Source organism: Bombina bombina, chromosome 5 (assembly GCF_027579735.1).
Source record: "Bombina bombina isolate aBomBom1 chromosome 5, aBomBom1.pri, whole genome shotgun sequence".
NCBI lineage: Eukaryota > Metazoa > Chordata > Amphibia > Anura > Bombinatoridae > Bombina > Bombina bombina.
Genome location: NC_069503.1, coordinates 876,600,520 through 876,620,101, shown reverse-complemented (window position 1 = coordinate 876,620,101; position 19,582 = coordinate 876,600,520). Strand labels below are relative to the sequence as shown.

The 19,582-nt window shown below is 40.1% G+C and overlaps 1 protein-coding gene across 1 annotated transcript in view; it reads left to right on the top strand.

The window, feature by feature from the left end:
* The window catches only part of PRKDC (protein kinase, DNA-activated, catalytic subunit), a 2,064,551-nt gene that overhangs the window by 1,082,128 nt on the left and 962,841 nt on the right, over positions 1–19,582 (top strand). Inside the window, 1 exon segment of the mRNA XM_053715028.1 lies at positions 15,787–15,891. Within this exon segment, the coding sequence (XP_053571003.1) occupies positions 15,787–15,891 (105 nt within the window).

Genomic DNA, 19,582 nt, shown 5'->3' with positions numbered 1-19,582 from the left:
TCACTCATGGTTAGTGTTACATACCCTGGTGATTTTGGCCGGATAACATGCACACAAGTTGACACAAAGGGGTTTGAATGGCTATTAAAGGTAACCATCCTCACCTGTGATCTGTTTTCTTGTAATTAGTGTGTGTGTATAAAAGGTCAATGAGTTTCTGGACTCCTGACAGACCCTTGCATCTTTCATTTAGTGCTGCACTGACGTTTCTGGATCCTGAGTCATGGGGAAAGCAAAATAATTGTCAAAGGATCTGTGGGAAAAGGTAGTTGAACTGTATAAAACAGGAAAGGGATATAAAAAGATATCCAAGGAATTGAGAATGCAAATCAGCAGTGTTCAAACTCTAATAAAGAAGTGGAAAACGAGGGGTTCTGTTGAAACCAAACCACGGTCAGGTAGACCAACTAAAATTTCAACCACAACTTCCAGGAAAATTGTTCGGGATGCAAAGAAAAACCCACAAATATCTTCAGGTGAAATACAGGACATGTGGTGTGGCTGTTTCAAGTTGCACAATAAGGAGGAGGCACTTGAAGAAAGATAGGCTGCATGGTCGAGTTGCCAGAAGAAAGCCATTGTTACGCAATTGCTACAAAGTATACCACCTACAATACTCCAAACAGCACAGAGACAAGCCTCAAACCTTCTGGCACAAAGTCATTTGGAGTTATGAGACCAAAATTGAGCTTTTTGGCCACAACCATAAACGCTACATTTGGAGAGGAGTCAACAAGGCCTATGAAGAAAGGTACACCATCCCTACTGTGAAACACAGAGGTGGATCGCTGATGTTTTGGGGATGTGTAAGCTACAAAGGCACAGGAAATTTGGTCAGAATTGATGGCAAGATGAATGCAGTATGTTATCAAACAGAACGCCTCATTTTCCACTTCTTGATTAGAGTTTGAACATTGCTGATTTGCATTCTCAATTCTTTGGATATCTTTTTATATCCCTTTCCTGTTTTATACAGTTCAACTACCTTTTTCCCACAGATCCTTTGACAATTATTTTTCTTTCCCCATGACTCAGAATCCAGAAACGCCAGTGCAGCACTGGATGAAAGATGCAAGGGTCTGTCAGGAGTCCAGAAACTCATTGACTTTTTATACACACACTAATTACAAGCAAACAGATTACAGGTGAGGATGGTTACCTTTAATAACCATTTAAACCCCTTTGTGTCAACTTGTGTGCAAGTTATCAGGCCAAAATCACCAGGGTATGTAAACTTTTGATCAGGGTCATTTGGGTAGTTTCTGTTGTCATTATGATTTAAAAAGAGTAAACACAGTTGATTGATAATAAATTGCTTCAGCCAAACACTAACCATGAGTGAAAGAATTTTTTTTTGTTATCATTCATATTCTCTGAAAAATGGCCAAGAAATCATAAATTCTGCCAGGTTATGTAAACTTATGAGCACTACTGTATATATAAATATTTGTGTTAACATGGACACAATATTTGAAGTTCCACTTCAGGTTTTGTGCACTATCTTTTTACTTTGAACTCATAATACAAGTGCAAACCGACACGTGCACGAGCGAGAGCACTAAATAGCTCTCCATTAGTAATATTGCCCCTAGTGGGCTAAATAGGGACGTTCCATGGTTATATTTAAAAGATCTCTTCCATGCCTGGTATATTATTTAAACATTTTCCCCATGCAGATCTACTGTATTTTTCATCTTGCAAACTGAAAGGTGTCAAAATATGCAAAAGTATTATTACCCTATTACAAAAAACAAATTCAATTGCAAAAGGCTTTTTGAAGAAAACAGGATATTCTAATTTGTAGTGAATGCAGTTAATTTTTAAAATGTCCCCCCTGCCAACTTTGTCTCCCGCAAATTCCATTACATTTTACGGCAGGCATCTCACAACTTACAAGGACAGAATTCCCTGAGGGCGGCAACATTTTTTATGTCCTATCAAGCAACTTTTAGATAATGGTTCCCTTAGTTCTGTCTAATATATGATTGGCAAGGCTAAGGTTCTCCCCTTTCTTCTACATGATACGAGTCCACGGATTTCATCCTTGTGGGATATTATCCTCCTGCTAACAGGAAGTGGCAAAGAGCACCACAGCAGAGCTGTATATATAGCTCCTCCCTTCCCCTCCACCCCCAGTCATTCTCTTTGCCTGTGTTATACTAGGGAGACATGGTAAAGTGAGTTGTTAGTTTTAGTTTCTTCAATCAAGAAGTTTTCTATTTTAAATGTTACCGGTGAGTACTATTTTCTTCAGGGGGATATGAAAGAAGATTTCTGCCCTGAGGTTGATGATATTAGCAGTTGTAACTAAGATCCACGCTGGTTCCCACAAGATTTCTGAAGGTAACCATGAGACATCTTCAGGGTGGAGACCGGTTTCATGCTACAAGCAGCATTAAGGTATGTGCAGCCTTTTTATTCTGAGGAGACTTGGTATATCAGAACTGGCTGGCAGTTTTTTCCCTGTATGGGAATGGGGTAAGCAGTAATCCTAATTTTCAAGAGGGGTATTACTGGAGTCCCTAGATTTTATTATAATGGTTGACTTTATATGGGCATTATGTGACATGGGAGAGACTAAGAAAAACGATGTATAACGTTTTTATTTTTTGGCATTAACATCCATATGTTTGATGGTGTATTTGAGGGGTTATATTGTGTTGCATCACTTAGGTGTAAAACCGCTTTCCCATGGGTTTGTGTTTGGGCCTACTCCAGCATTGACCTTAAGGGGCGGGGCTTATTTTTGCGCGCTCAGATGCGCACTTCCTTCAGGCTAGGCAGCAGCAAGCAGTAGCTCCTGGCTGTAGCAAGCTGTTCTGGAGTGTTGGAAAGTTATTTCGAAGTACCCTGGGGGCAGGTAGGCGCGACAGAAGAGCTGTGGCGGGGTGCAGAGGGTATTTTTTGACTGTAAATGACAAATTGTTGTTTTAAAGTACTTTAAGAGCCTTATTTCTGGCCTTACTTCTGGATGCAGTAATTTTTGGGTGAACCAACTATTTTAATGTATTTTAAATTTAGAATTATTTAACGTTATTTAAGCATTTTGGAAAAATTGTTCACTTTTTCTTTTCTTAAAGGCGCAGTACACATTTTCTCAAAAGTTTATTTTAAGCAATAAAGAAGTGTTTAAACGACTTTTGTAGTTATTATTAGTCTGTTCAACATGTCTGACATTGAGGAATCTGAATCTCATTGTTCTATGTGTTTAGAAGATATTGTGCAACCACCTCTAACATTGTGTAACTCCTGTACTGAAAGAGCCTTACATTGTAAAGACCATATATTAGGTCAAGAAAGTGTGCCTAAGGATGATTCTCAGTCTGAAGAGAATCAGGATATGCCATCCAATTCTTCCCAAGTATCACAACCTTTAACGCCCACACAAGCAACGCCAAGTACTTCTAGTGTGTGTAATTCTTTTACTCTGCAGGAAATGGCTGCAGTTATGTCAACTACACTTACAGAGGTATTATCTAAACTACCAGTGTTGCAGGGTAAACGCAGTAGGTCAGGTATTAATGTAAATACTGAATCCTTTGATGCTTTATTAGCTATTTCCGATGTACCCTCAGTGTTCTGAGTTGGGGGTCAGGGAATTGCTGTCTGAGGGTGAAATTTCAGATTCAGGGAATGTTTTACCTCAGATTCGGACGCTATGTCCTTTAAATTTAAGCTTGAACACCTCTGCATGCTACTTAGGGAGGTTTTAGCGACTCTGGATGATTGTGACCCTATTGTAATTCCACCAGAGAAATTGTGTAAAATGAATAAATATCTAGAAGTACCTACTTACACTGATGTTTTTCCGGTTCCTAAGAGAATTTCGGAAATTATAAGAAAGGAATGGGATAGACCAGGTATACCGTTTTCTCCCCCTCCTAATTTTAAGAAAATGTTTCCCATATCAGACACCATTCGGGACTCGTGGCAAACGGTCCCTATGGTAGAGGGAGCTATATCTACCCTAGCTAAGCGTACAACTATACCCATTGAGGACAGTTGTGCTTTCAAAGACCCTATGGATAAGAAATTAGAAGTTCTACTAAAGAAATTATTTGTTAATCAGGGGTTTCTTTTGCAACCTACGGCTTGCATTGTTCCAGTAACAACTGCTGCAGCTTTTTGGTTTGAGGCTCTAGAAGAGTCTCTTAAGGTTGAGACTCCATTAGATGACATCTTAGATAGAATTAAGACTCTCAAGCTAGCTAATTCTTTTATTACTGATGTCGCTTTTCAAATTGCTAAATTAGCGGCAAAGAATGCAGGTTCTATCCTAGCACGTAGAGCATTGTTGCTCAAATCTTGGTCTGCTGATATCTCGTCAAAAACGAAACATTTAGCTATTCCTTTTAAAGGTAAGACCCTGGCCTGAATTAAATGAAATCATTTCTGACATTACAGGAGGTAAAGGCCATGCCCTACCTCAGGATAAGTATGTTAAGATTAGGGGTAAACAAAATAATTTTCGTTCCTTTCGGAACTTTAAAGGAGGACCCCCCGCTTCCTCCTCTTCCACAAAACGGGAAGGGAATTTTACCCAATCTAAGTCAGTCTGGAGACCCAATCAGAACTGGAATAAAGGTAAACAATCCAAGAAGCCCGCTGCTGCTCCTAAGACAGCATGAAGGGGCGGCCCCCGATCCGGGACCGGATCTAGTAGGGGGCAGACTCTCTTTCATTGCTCAGGCTTGGGCAAGAGATGTTCAGGACCCCTGGGCACTAGAAATAGTGACCCACGGTTATCATTTGGAATTCAAGGACTTTCTCCCAAGAGGGAGATTTCATCTTTCAAAATTATCTGCAAACCAGATAAAAAGAGAGGCGTTCTTACACTGTGTAAAAGATCTTTTTACCATGGGAATAATTTGTCCAGTTCCAAAGTTGGAACAGGAGCAGGGATTTTACTCTAACCTATTTGTGGTTCCCAAAAAAGAGGGAACATTCAGACCCATCTTAGACCTCAAGTGTCTAAACAAATTTCTAAGAGTTCCATCATTCAAGATGGAGACAATACAAACAATTTTACCAATGATCCAGGAGGGTCAATATATGACTACCGTGGACTTGAAGGATGCTTACCTTCATATTCCTATCCACAAGGATCATCATCAGTTTCTAAGGTTTGCCTTCTTGGACACAGCACCCAGAATCTTCACAAAGGTTCTAGGGTCTCTTTTGGTGGTTCTCAGACCGCGAGGCATAGTGGTGGCGCCTTATCTGGACGATATTCTGATCCTGGCGTCAACATATCATCTGACAAAATCTCACACAGACACAGTGCTGTCTTTTCTGAGAACTCACGGCTGGAAGGTGAACATATAGAAAAGTTAACTTGTCCCTCAGACAAGGGTTCCGTTCTTGGGAACTCTGATAGACTCGGTAGCCATGAAAATATTTCTGACAGTGGTCAGAAAATCAAAGATCCTAAATACTTGCCGAGCACTCCATTCCTCGGCTATCAGTGGCACAGTGTATGGAGGTAATCGGATTAATGGTAGCAGCAATGGACATAGTTCCGTTTGCTCGCTTTCATCTCAGACCGCTGCAGCTTTGCATGCTCGGACAGTGGAATGGGGATTATGCAGATTTATCTCCTCAGATAAATCTAGATCAAACAACCAGAGACTCTCTTCTTTGGTGATTGTCGCTGGTCATCTGTCCCAGGGGACTTGCTTCCGCAGACCCGCGTGGGTGATAGTGACAACGAACGCCAGCCTTCTGGGCTGAGGTGCAGTCTGGAATTCCCTGCAGGCTCAGGGTGTTTGGACTCAGGTGGAATCTTTACTTCCAATCAATATTCTGGAACTGAGAGCAATATTCAATGTGCTATATCAATCATCAGGGGGGAACAAAAAAAAAGTGAATTTCATAGGTATCTTTTTTTTTTTTTTTTTTTTTTTTTACATTTAACACAGAAAAAAAAATGTGAATCAGATTACATGTCTGCAAAAGGAGGTACCCTGTGCCCACAGTCTGTTAGATGGTCTGACCCCCTATTACTGTATATAGTGACACTGTTTAACACACCAGTACTGTATATAGTGAGTCAGTGACACAGTCTGTAATCAGCCAGTGAGATGGCTGGCCTGACCCTACCCGCCCCAATACTTTATAAAGTGACCACAGAAGTCTGTGACATGGTCCAGCCCCCCCCCCCGTACTGTATATAGTGGTATTGTATAGTGACACTGTTTACCCCCCGCCCCCCCATGCTGTAGTAACAAGGTCTGTAATTTGCTGGTTCCACAAACATTCACACACACATACATGCATGCATAAATACACACACAGTCACATACATACACACATAAACACCAATGGGTAAAACAGAAGCACTAACCCCTGTAGTCAGAGACACTAGTGAAGCATCATGTCACACTCACATGATATCAGTGGCAGTTCAAAGTTTTTTATTGTAAAAAAAAATATATATATTTTTTTAAAGCTGGGCCCCCACCCTTGGGGGCCCAGTTGCAATTGCGACCTCTGCACCCACTGTAGTTTTGTCCCTGTTCAAGGTCTTTTTCAACATCCAAATCTAACTTCTCTGCAGCTGACTGCGTGGAGATTGAACGCTTGATTTTATCAAAGCGAGGATTCTCTTATTCTGTTATCAGTACTTTGATACAGGATAGAAAGCCTGTTACTAGAAAGATCTATCATAAGATATGGCATACATATCTTTATTGGTGTGAATCCAAGGGCTACTCATGGAGTAACGTTAGGATTCCTAGGATTCTGTCTTTTCTCCATGAAGGATTGGAGAAAGGCTTATCAGCTAGTTCCTTAAAGGGACAAATTTCAGCATTGTCAATTTTATTTCACACATGTTTGGCAGATGTGCCAGATGTTCAGTCTTTTTGTCAGGCTCTAACCAGAATTAAGCCTGTATTTAGACCAATTACTCCTCCCAGGAGTTTGAATGTAGTTCTTCGAGTTCTTCAAGGGGTTACGTTTGAACCTTTACATTCCATAGATATCAAATTATTATCTTGGAAAGTTCTGTTTTTGGTTGCTATTTCTTCTGCTCGACGAGTTTCTGAGCTTTCAGCGTTGGTGTGATTCGCCTTATCTCATATTTCATTCTGATAAGGTGGTTTTACGTACCAAACTTGGTTTTCTTCCTAAGGTTGTTTTGAATAAGAATATTAATCAGGAAATTATTGTTCCTTCATTGTGTCCTAATCCTTCTTCCAAGAAGGAGCGTCTGTTACATAATTTGGACGTGGTCTGTGCCTTAAAGTTTTACTTACAGGCAACTAAGGATTTCCGTCAATCATCTTCATTGTTCATTGTTTATTCTGGAAAGCGTAAGGGTCAGAAAGCTACGGCAACCTCTCTTTCTTTTTGGCTGAGAAGTATCATTCGCCTGGCATATGAGACTGCTGGACAGCAGCCTCCTGAAAGAATTATGGCTCATTCTACTAGGGCTGTGGCTTCCACATGGGCTTTTAAAAACGATGCATCTGTTGAACAGATTTGTAAGGCTGCGACTTGGTCGTCCCTTCATACTTTTTACAAATTTGATACTTTTGCTTCTTCTAAGGCGGTTTTTGGGAGAAAAGTTCTTCAAGCAGTGGTGCCTTACGTTTAGGTCTCTGTCTTGTCCCTCCCTATCATCCCTGTCCTGTTGCTTTGGTATTGTATCCCACAAGTAAGGATGAAATCCGTGGACTCGTCATATCTTGTAGAAGAAAAGGAAATTTATGCTTACCTGATAAATTGATTTCTTCTACGATACAACGAGTCCACGGCCCTCCCTGTCAATTTAAGACAGATTATGTTTTTTATTATTTACAACTTCAGTCACCTCTGCACCTTTTAGCTTTTCCTTTCTCTTCCTATAACCTTCGGTCGAATGACTGGAGGTGGAGGGGAAGGGAGGAGCTATATATACAGCTCTGCTGTGGTGTTCTTTGCCACTTCCTGTTAGCAGGAGGATAATATCCCACAAGTAAGGATGAAATCCGTGGACTCGTCGTATCGTAGAAGAAATCAATTTATCAGGTAAGCATAAATTTCCTTTTCTTCTACCCTATGACTTTATGTTGTTCCAGCAGGAGACCCTTTAAGGGATATGTTAGGCTTCTGTAGTTTTGGTATGTTATTATGAACCAGTATTATTCATGCTTATGCCTTAAAGGGACAGTTTACTCAAAAATTTTCTCCCCTTTAATTTGTTCCCAATGATCCACTTTACCTGCTGGAGTGTATTAAATTGTTTACAAGTAGCTCCTTTACCCTTATATTGGCATTTGAAATTGTTAATTTAGCATGTGGTATCCCCACCTATTCTGAAAGTTTGTGGCCGCGCGTACCAGCTATAGATAAGCTTTGTAAACACAGCCAGCAGAAGAAATTACACTCCCAGTGTGATAAAGCATAGATAAGGTAATAAAATGTTGATTTTCCATTGTTCTCTCAAAGTATTGGTGATTGTTTTAAGGACAGATATAAGATAAAGAAGCAGGTATATGTGCACAATGTGATACAGTAATGAGATCTGATTATACCTACAAGCTCAACCTATTTTATTAGGCTGTGGCTTCAAAACACAAAATCCGAGCTTTAATATACAGAAATAAACCTTAAAAAGCTAATTTTCATACATTTTTTACTCTGCAGTTGGTAAAAAAAGCAATTGTAAACACATTAAGGGAAAAACTATTTTACAGTACACTGTCCCTTTAATGCACCACCATTTTTCCCAGTTTAGAGATCACTGTGCGCGTTTGTACTTCGAGAGCAGGCAAAAAGGGCTTGTATAGTCAAATAGGATGTGTGCATTTTATAATAGCGCTCACTGAGTGGAACGTAGAATTAATTCACCAGGGAGTGGAATTGTTTTGCTAACATACGGCTAGATTTAGAGTTTTGTCGGTAACGACCCGCGTAGCTAACGCTGGCTTTTTTTTCCCCGCACCTTTTAAATACCGCTGGTATTTAGAGTTCACAGAAGGGCTGCGTTAGGCTTCAAAAAGGGAGCGTAGAGCATAATTTACCGCCACTGCAACTCTCAATACCAGCGGTGCTTACGGACGCGTCCAGCTTCAAAAACGTGCTCGTGCACGATTCCCCCATAGGAAACAATGGGGCAGTTTGAGCTGAAAAAAAACCTAACACCTGCAAAAAAGCAGCGTTCAGCTCCTAACGCAGCCCCATTGTTTCCTATGGGAAAACACTTCCTATGTCTGCACCTAACACCCTAACATGTACCCCGAGTCTAAAAACCCCTAACCTTACACTTATTAACCCCTAATCTGCTGACCCCGCTATCGCTGACACCTACGTTATCCCTATGTACCCCTAATCTGCTGCCCCTAACACCGCAGACCCCTATATTATATTTATTAAACACTGCAGACCCCTATATTATATTTATTAACCCCTAATCTGCCGCCCCCAACGTCTCCTCCACCTACCTACAATTATTAACCCCTAATCTGCCGACCGGACCTCACCGCTATTCTAATAAATGTATTAACCCCTAAAGCTAAGTCTAACTCTAACACTAACACTCCCCTAAGTTAAATATAATTTAAATCTAACAAAATAAATTAACTGTTATTAAATAAATTAATCCTATTTAAAGCTAAATACTTACCTGTAAAATAAATCCTAATATAGCTACAATATAAATTATGATTATATTGTAGCTATTTTAGGATTAATATTTATTTTACAGGCAACTTTGTATTTATTTTAACCAGGTACAATAGCTATTAAATAGTTAATAACTATTTAATATTTATCTAGTTAAAATAATTACAAAATTACCTGTAAAATAAATCCTAACCTAAGTTACAATTAAACCTAACACTACACTATCAATAAATTAATTAAATACAATACCTACAAATAAATACAGGTGGCCCTCGTTTTACACCGGTTCAATTTACACTGTTTCAGAATAACAACCTTTTTTTCCAGTCATGTGACTGCTATTGAAAAGCATTGAGAAGCAGAGCATTTATTAAAATAGCCAGTAGGTGGAGCTGTCCGCTTGTGTTGCAGCCAAGCCAAGCAAACTGAAATTAATCAGTTTAACCAGACCTGAGCTATTGAGCAGATTTCAAAGGAACAAGATCTTCCTGTCTATAAATCAGTCCAGATTGGAATGCATAGAAATAACTGTTTGCTGAAAAATGCAAGTGAAGTCTGTGTTGTGTGATTATTTTATTAGGTTTATAATGCTGTTTAGCATTTAAAGTCTTCATTTCAAAGCTTTAAAAATAATGTATTAGGTGTTACTTATGACAATTTTGAGAGGGGCCTAGAACCTATCTCCCTCACTTCCCACTGACTTACATTATAAACTGGGTTCAATTTACAACGGTTTAGATTTACAACCATTCCTTCTGGAACCTAACCCCGGCATAAACTGAGGGCTACCTGTACAATTAAATAAACTAACTAAAGTACAAAAAATAAAAAAGAACTAAGTTAGAAAAAATAAAAAATATTTACAAATATTAGAAAAATATTACAACAATTTTAAGCTAATTACACCTACTCTAAGACCCCTAATAAAATAACAAAGCCCCCCAAAATAAAAAAATGCCCTACCCTATTCTAAAATTAAAATAGAAAAGCTCTTTTACCTTACCAGCCCTGAAAAGGGCCTTTTGCGGGGCATGCCCCAAAGAATTCAGCTCTTTTGCCTGGAAAAAAAAACATACTATACCCCCCCAACATTACAACCCACCACCCACATACCCCTACTCTAACCCAAACCCCCCTTAAATAAACCTAACACTAAGCCCCTGAAGATCTTCCTACCTTATCTTCACCACGCCGGGTATCACCGATCCGTCCAGGCTCCGATGTCTTAATCCAAGCCCAAGCGGGGGCTGAAGACGTCCATCCTCCGGCTGAAGTCTTGATCCAAGCCCAAGCGGGGGCTGAAGACGTCCATCCTCCGGCTGAAGTCTTGATCCAAGCGGCGGCTGAAGAAGTTCATCATCGGGCAGAAGTCTTCATCCTATCCGGGCAGAAGAGGACATCCGGACCGGCAAACATCTTCATCCAAGCGGCATCTTCTATCTTCTTCCATCCGACGACGAGCGGCTCCATCTTCAAGACCCCCGGGCGGATCCATCCTCTTCTTCCGACGACTAGACGACGAATGAAGGTTCCTTTAAGGGACGTCATCCAAGATGGCGTCCCTCGAATTCCGATTGGCTGATAGTATTCTATCAGCCAATCGGAATTAAGGTAGAAAAAATCTGATTGGCTGATTGAATCAGCCAATCAGATTCAAGTTCAATCCGATTGGCTGATTGGATCAGCCAATCAGATTGAGCTTGCATTCTATTGGCTGATCGGAACAGCCAATAGAATGCGAGCTCAATCTGATTGGCTGATTGGATCAGCCAATCGGATTGAACTTGAATCTGATTGGCTGATTCCATCAGCCAATCAGAATTTTCCTACCTTAATTCCGATTGGCTGATAGAATCCTATTAGCCAATCGGAATTCGAGGGACGCCATCTTGGAAGACGTCCCTTAAAGGAACCTTCATTCGTCGTCTAGTCGTCGGAAGAAGAGGATGGATCCGCGCCGGAGGTCTTGAAGATGGAGCCGCTCGTCGTCGGATGGAAGAAGATAGAAGATGCCGCTTGGATGAAGATGTTTGCCGGTCCGGATGTCCTCTTCTGCCCGGATAGGATGAAGACTTCTGCCCGATGATGGACTTCTTCAGCCGCCGCTTGGATCAAGACTTCAGCCGGAGGATGGACGTCTTCAACCCCCGCTTGGGCTTGGATCAAGACATCGGAGCCTGGACAGATCGGTGATACCCAGCGTGGTGAAGATAAGGTAGGAAGATCTTCAGGGGCTTAGTGTTAGGTTTATTTAAGGGGAGTTTGGGTTAGATTAGGGGTATGTGGGTGGTGGGTTGTAATGTTGGGGGTGGTATTTTATGGGTTTTTTTCCAGGCAAAAGAGCTGAATTCTTTGGGGCATGCCCCGCAAAAGGCCCTTTTAAGGGCTGGTAAGGTAAAAAAGCTTTTCTATTTTAATTTTAGAATAGGGTAGGGCATTTTTTTATTTTGGGGGGCTTTGTTATTTTATTAGAGTAGGTGTAATTAGCTTAAAATTGTTGTAATATTTTTCTAATGTTTGTAAATATTTTTTTATTTGTTGTAACTTAGTTCTTTTTTATTTTTGTACTTTAGTTAGTTTATTTAATTGTATTTATTTGTAGGTATTGTATTTAATTAATTCATTGATAGTGTAGTGTTAGGTTTAATTGTAGATAATTGTAGGTATTTTATTTAATTAATTTATTGATAGTGTAGTGTTAGGTGTATTTGTAACTTGGGTTAGGATTTATTTTACAGGTAATTTTGTAATTATTTTAACTAGGTAGCTATTAAATAGTTATTAACTATTTAATAGCTATTGTACCTGGTTAAAATAAATACAAAGTTGCCTGTAAAATAAATATTAATCCTAAAATAGCTACAATATAATTATAATTTATATTGTAGCTATATTAGGATTTATTTTACAGGTAAGTATTTAGCTTTAAATAGGAATAATTTATTTAATAAGAGTTAATTTATATTGTTAGATTTAAATTATATTTAACTTAGGGGGGTGTTAGGGTTAGGGTTACACTTAGCTTTAGGGGTTAATACATTTATTAGAGTAGCGGTGAGGTCCGGTCGGCAGATTAGGGGTTAATAATTGTAGGTAAGGTAGCGGCGACGTTGGGGTGGCGGATTAGGGGTTAATAAATATAATATAGGGGTCGGCAGTGATAGGGGCAGCAGATTAGGGGTACATAGGGATAAGGAATTTGCAATAATAAAGAATTGATTTGCAAACAAGCTGATAAGGGCGGAGCCACAGTTATTTTGGATAGGGGGTACTATATTGGTGAAATTAAATCTCAATTAGCTAACACAGATGTATATATGCTATTAACCTCAGACCCCACATCTAAAATTGCAGTAGACATAAAAAGATGCATCCAGAGAGCATTCCAGAATGGAATTATTGATAATGAAACCAAAAATTATCTTATTAAAGAGGAATACACTATACCAGTACTTTACACTCTCCCAAAGGTCCATAAGAATCTAGGGACCCCCCCTGGACGTCCCATAGTGGCGGGTTCTTACTCTATTTTTACAAATATATCCATATACCTTGACAGACTGTTGAGACCATTTGTAGCTCAGGCTATGTCTTTTATTAAAGACACTAATGACTTTGTATCTAAGATTGAGGGTCTGCCAGGAAATATGGATAAATGCATCTTGTATAGCTTGGACATTGTTAGCCTCTACACGTCCATACCACATAGCAGTGGGTTAGATTCTATCAGGTATGCTATTGGCAAAAGTAATAGGTTCACTGCTATGCAACAGCAATTTATTATAGAGTTAATGGAAATTATTCTGCACTGTAATTATTTCCTTTTTGAGGATTCTTATTTCTTACAAAAACAAGGAACTGCTATGGGGTCCAACGTCGCCCCTACCTATGCAAATATTTTTATGAATATTTTCGAGGAGAAATTTGTATATGAAAATGAGCTCTTCATTCTATGTGGCGCCACCTGGTGGCGTTACATAGATGATATATTTGGCATTTGGTGGGGTGACGTTGGATCCCTACAACAATTTGTGAGTGAATTGAACAGGGCATCAGGATGTATTAAATTTACAATGTCTTGGAGTGAAGAATCTATTAACTTCCTTGATACTAAAATCTATAAAGATGGTTCCCTTCTAAAAACAGATATATTTAGAAAGGATACTGATAAGAATAGCCTCCTACACTTCTCTAGTGCCCATTCACCTGCTTTGGTGAAATCTTTGCCTTACAGTCAAATGTTAAGAGTAAAGCGAATAGTGAAAGACAAAGCCCTGGCTTTGCAGAGACTACAGGAGATGGGCATTAGATTTGTGCAGCGTGGTTATCCCCCTGATTTGATTCAGGAGACTATTGATAAGGTGATACAACTACCTGACCAAAGGGTTAATACTGGAAATACCAATAAGAGAAAGGACCCTGACAGGATGGTATTTGTGTCTGAATTCAATTCTTGCAGTTCAGAAATACAAAGGATCATTAGGAAACACTGGCATGTTTTGAGTGAGTGTAATCCTGAGGTACTAGCATTCCGCCAACCACCTATGCCAGCCTACACTAGACTTCCTAGTTTAAAAGACAAAATTGTTAAGGCTGACGTGGGTTCTAGTAAGAAATCCAAATTGGGGTACATTACCTCAGAGAGAAATGGCTGTTTCCCTTGTCTTAATTGCTCTAGTTGCAATAACATGATAAAATCTGATATATTCATCCACCCCCTTACGGGACAGAAATTTAAAATAAAGGGCTACTACAATTGTAATGCTAATTTTGTTATATATCTAATTAAATGTCCGTGTGGGTTAATTTATATCGGAGAGACGACCCAGAGGGTGAGAGATAGAATAATTCAGCATAAATCCAATATTAGGACAGGAGATTTAAAGGCCCCAGTTGCCCACCATTTTTTGAGTAAAGGTCACTCTATTGCACAACTAAGATTTCAAATAATAGACCATATACAGAGCCCTAGACGTGGCGGCAATAGAGAACTGCTTCTCAAAAAACGTGAGGCATTTTGGATCAATAAATTAGATTGCTTAATCCCCAATGGTATGAATAGGGAACTTGATTTAAGTGTATTCCTGTAAAGTAAAAGATTTTTATCTTTATACAATCCCTTTTCTGACATTCAATTTTATAATTTTATATTTTGACATTTTTTATATCTGCTCTTCAACAAATGTGATTGTTCTCTTTTTTTAAAAATATTTTTTTGTATAATAAAATTGTATGTTTGATATGGGTTAGACCACTAGATGGCAATAGAGGCTAAGAAAAATGTATATCTAAGTAATTAAGGTGAAAGGTGTGGTCTCACCTGACTGATGGCTATTTAAAGGTGATTAAGTCTAACAAACATTATGTGAACATGACTAAGGGATAACCACCCGAAACGTCGTTCTATTTTACCTGCTCCTACTATGTGTTTAATAAAGGAACTTTTTATATGAGAAGTGGTGCTGCTGCATTCTTTGAAGATTTTGGATAATGTAGGTGGCGGCGGTGTGCGGTCGGCAGATTAGGGGTTAATCATTGTAGGTAAGGTAGCGGCGACGTTGGGGTGGCAGATTAGGGGTTAATACATATTATGTAGGGGTCGGCGGTGTTAGGGGCAGCAGATTAGGAGTACATAGGGATAATGTAGGTTGCGGCGGTGTGCGGTCGGCAGATTAGGGGTTAAAAAAATTTAATAGAGTGGCGGCGATGTGGGGGGACCTCGGTTTAGGGGTACATAGGTAGTTTATGGGTGTTAGTGTACTTTAGAGCACAGTAGTTAAGAGCTTTATGAACCGGCGTTAGCCCAGAAAGCTCTTAACTCCTGGCTTTTTGCTGCGGCTGGAGTTTTGTCGTTAGATTTCTAACGCTCACTTCAGCCACGACTCTAAATACCGGTGTTAGAAAGATCCCATTGAAAAGATAGGATACGCAAATGGCGTAGGGGGATCTGCAGTATGGAAAAGTCGCGGCTGGAAAGTGAGCGTTAGAACCTTTCCTGACTGACTCTAAATACCAGCGGTAGCCCAAAACCAGCGTTAGGAGCCTCTAATGCTGGTTTTGACGGCTAACGCCAAACTCTAAATCTAGGCGCAAGTGATTTACAGCCTAAACAAATGTACCCTAATTCCTTTTGTGCACCAACATGCTGATGTATTAAGTATTTTTTTTTTTTACTTTTAGGTTGATTCTTCTGTATCATTTGATGCAAGTCATCCTGCTTTTGGTGAGGTTTTTAATACTTACATGAGCATTCTGAAGGATCAAAAACTTGGACTGAATTTGAAAGTAAGTATTTTTTTTTTTTTTTTTTTTTTTTTTTGTTTTTTAGCAATTTTACTCCATTCCTAATTGATTAAAGTCACCATGTAATAAAATATTTTGGGCTCCTCTCCATTGTGTTTGTTATAAATGGAACGGTAAGCTACAGAAGCGTCCTACAGTTAAAAGTAGTTTACAGCTCCATTTTAATACCAGATTTCCATTGGAATATTTTATGCAGTGCATATGTATAAGTAAGCGTTAATGCTTCCAACCGTTTTTGGATTTCTAGAAAATCGCATTGTAACACATTCAAATCCCAACCATAGATTATAAAAGTTCATTTTTGCACCTGCACTCAAACAGGAAATTTTAGTGAAAACGTGCTAAAAGTAAAAGAGAATTTCTCTTGTAAGGTGTATCCAGTCCATGGGTTCATCCATTACTTGTGGGATATTCTCCTTCCCAACAGGAAGTTGCAAGAGGACACCCACAGCAGAGCTGTCTATATAGCTCCTCACCTAACTGCCACCCCCAGTCATTCTCTTGCAACTCTCAACAAGAAAGGAAGTATCAAGAGATATGTGGTGACTTAGTGTAGTTTTACCTTCAATCAAGAGTTTGTTATTTTTAAACGGTACCGGTGTTGTACTGTTTTTACTCTCAGGCAGAAATTAGAAGAAGAATTCTGCCTGGAGGTTTGATGATCTTAGCGGTTTGTAACTAAGGTCCATTGCTGTTCTCACACATAACTGATGAATATGGGAAAACTTCAGTTGGGGGAACGGCCTGCAGATTACCTGCTTTGAGGTATGTTCAGTATTTTTTTTTTCTAGAGAGATGAATAAGTTCTAGAAAATGCTGACAGAGCCTTGTGTATTTGAGGTAAGCCTGATGCAGTGATTTAACAGCGACTGGGTTCATGCTTACAAAACAGGGTAATACTCATGTTAATATTCATATTACTTAGTGACAAAACGTTTACATGATTTCATAAATAGGACGTTTTTTTCTCTGAGGGAGATAAGTCTTTATTTGGGGCCTAGTTTCCACATGGCTAGTCAGATACTCCTAGGAGTACTTTTTTAAGGCCCCTCTGACATCCAGTACATGGTGGGAGGGGCCTATTTTAGCTCTCTAACTGCGCAGTTTTAATTCAGACTGAGACATCCAGGTTCACTAGAGGAGGCCTCTGGCATCTGAGAACCATTTCAAAGGGGTTATTTCTGCACAAAATCGTATTTGAGGGCAGGTAGGAGCCTCAGCAAAGCTGTGGCACGGTGCTCAATTGACTTTTAAAGTTTTTTAACGTTTTTCAATCCGGTTTGGGGCCTAAGGGGTTAATCATCCATTTGCAAGTGGGTGCAATGTTGCTTTAGTCCCTTACACACACTGTAAAAATTTCAAAGACTTTACTGCATTTTTACACTGTTTTGCAGTTTAAGTGCTAGTTTTTTTCTCTTAAAGGCACAGTAACGTTTTTGTTTAATTGCTGTTTCACCTTTATTTAAGTGTTTTCCAAGCTTGCTTGTCTCATTACTAGTCTGTTAAACATGTCTGACATAGAGGAAACTCCTTGTTCAATATGTTTGGAAGCCATGGTGGAACCCCCTCTTAGAATTTGTACCAAATGTACTGAAATTTCTATAAACTATAAAGACCATATTATGGCACTTAAAGATTTATCTCCAGGGGATTCTCTGACTGAAAAGAGGGAGATTATGCCATCTAACTCTCCCTTTGTATCAGAACCTATAACTCCCGCTCAAGTGACGCCAAGTACATCTAGCGCGTCTAATTCTTTTACCTTACAGGACATGGCGGCAGTTATGAATGCTACCCTCACAGAGGTATTCTCCAAACTGCCAGGGCTACAAGGAAAGCGAGACAGCTCTGGGGCTAGAACTAATACAGAGCTTTCTGACGCTTTATTGCCTGTGTCCGATATACCCTCACAATACTCAGAAGCCGAGGCAGGGGAGCTTCTATCTGTGGGTGACATTTCAGACTCAGGGAAGGCGTTACTTCAGTCTGATTCTGAAATGACAGCGTTTAAATTTAAGCTTGAACACCTCTGCTTATTGCTTAGGGAGGTTTTAGCGACTCTGGATGACTGTGACCCCATTGTGGTTCCAGAGAAATTGTGTAAAATGGACAAATACTTTGCAGTGCCTGTTTACACTGATGTTTTTCCAGTCCCTAAGAGGTTTTCGGAAATTATTACTAAGGAATGGGATAGACCAGGTGTGCCGTTCTCTCCCCCTCCTGCTTTCAAAAAGATGTTTCCCATAGATGCCACCATACGGGACTCGTGGCAGACGGTTCATAAGGTGGAGGGAGCAGTCTCTACCCTAGCTAAGCGTACAACTATCCCCGTCGAGGACAGTTGTGCTTTCCTAGATCCTATGGATAAAAAATTGGAGGGTCTCCTTAAGAAAATTTTTATACATCAAGGTTTTATTCTCCAGCCTCTTGCATGCATTGCCCCAGTTACTGCTGCAGCGGCCTTTTGGTTTGAGTCTCTTGAGGAGGCTCTACAGGTAGACGATATTCTAGACAGGATTAAAGCTCTTAAGATAGCTAACTCCTTTATTTCTGATGCCATTTTTCATTTAGCCAAGCTAACGGCTAAAAATTCAGGTTTTGCCATTTTGGCACGTAGGGCGCTATGGCTTAAGTCCTGGTCAGCAGACGTTACTTCTAAGTCTAATCTTCTTAACATCCCCTTCAAGGGACAGACCCTATTCGGGCCCGATCTGAAGGAGATCATTTCTAATATTTCTGGAGGTAAAGGTCACGCCCTTCCTCAGGATAGGTCCAATAAGTTGAGGACCAAACAGAATAATTTTCGTTCCTTTCGAAACTTCAAGAGTGGCGCAGCTTCAGTTTTCTCTAATGCAAAACAAGAGGGAAATTTAGCCCAACCCAAACTAGTCTGGAGACCTAACCAGGCTTGGAACAAGGGGAAGCAGGCCAAGAAACCTGCGGCTGCCTCTAAGACAGCATGAAGGAGTATCCCCCGGTCCGGGACCGGATCTAGTGGGGGGCAGACTTTCTCTCTTCGCCCAGGCTTGGGCAAGAGACGTCCAGGATCCCTGGGCATTAGAGATTGTTTCCCAGGGATATCTTCTGGACTTCAAAGCTTCATCTCCAACGGGGAGATTTCATCTCTCACAATTATCTGTAAACCAGATAAAGAGAGAGGCATTCTTACGTTGCGTTCAAGACCTACTGGTTATGGGAGTGATCCACCCAGTTCCAAGCGGAGGAACAGGGGCAGGGCTTCTATTCAAATCTGTTTATAGTTCCCAAAAAAGAGGGAACTTTCAGACCAATCTTGGATCTCAAGATCCTAAACAAATTTCTCAGGGTCCCATCCTTCAAGATGGAGACTATCCGAACCATCCTCCCTATGATCCAGGAGGGTCCACTACCGTGGACTTAAAGGATGCTTATCTCCACATTCCGATTCACAGAGATCATCATCAGTTCCTCAGGTTCGCCTTCTTAGACAGGCATTACCAGTTTGTGGCTCTTCCCTTCGGGTTAGCCACGGCACCAAGAATCTTTACGAAGGTTCTAGGGTCCCTTCTGGTGGTTCTAAGGCCACGAGGCATAGCGGTGGCTCCTTTCTTAGACGACATTCTGATACAGGCGTCGACTTTTCAAATCGCCAAGTCCCATACAGACATTGTTCTGGCCTTTCTGAGGTCTCACA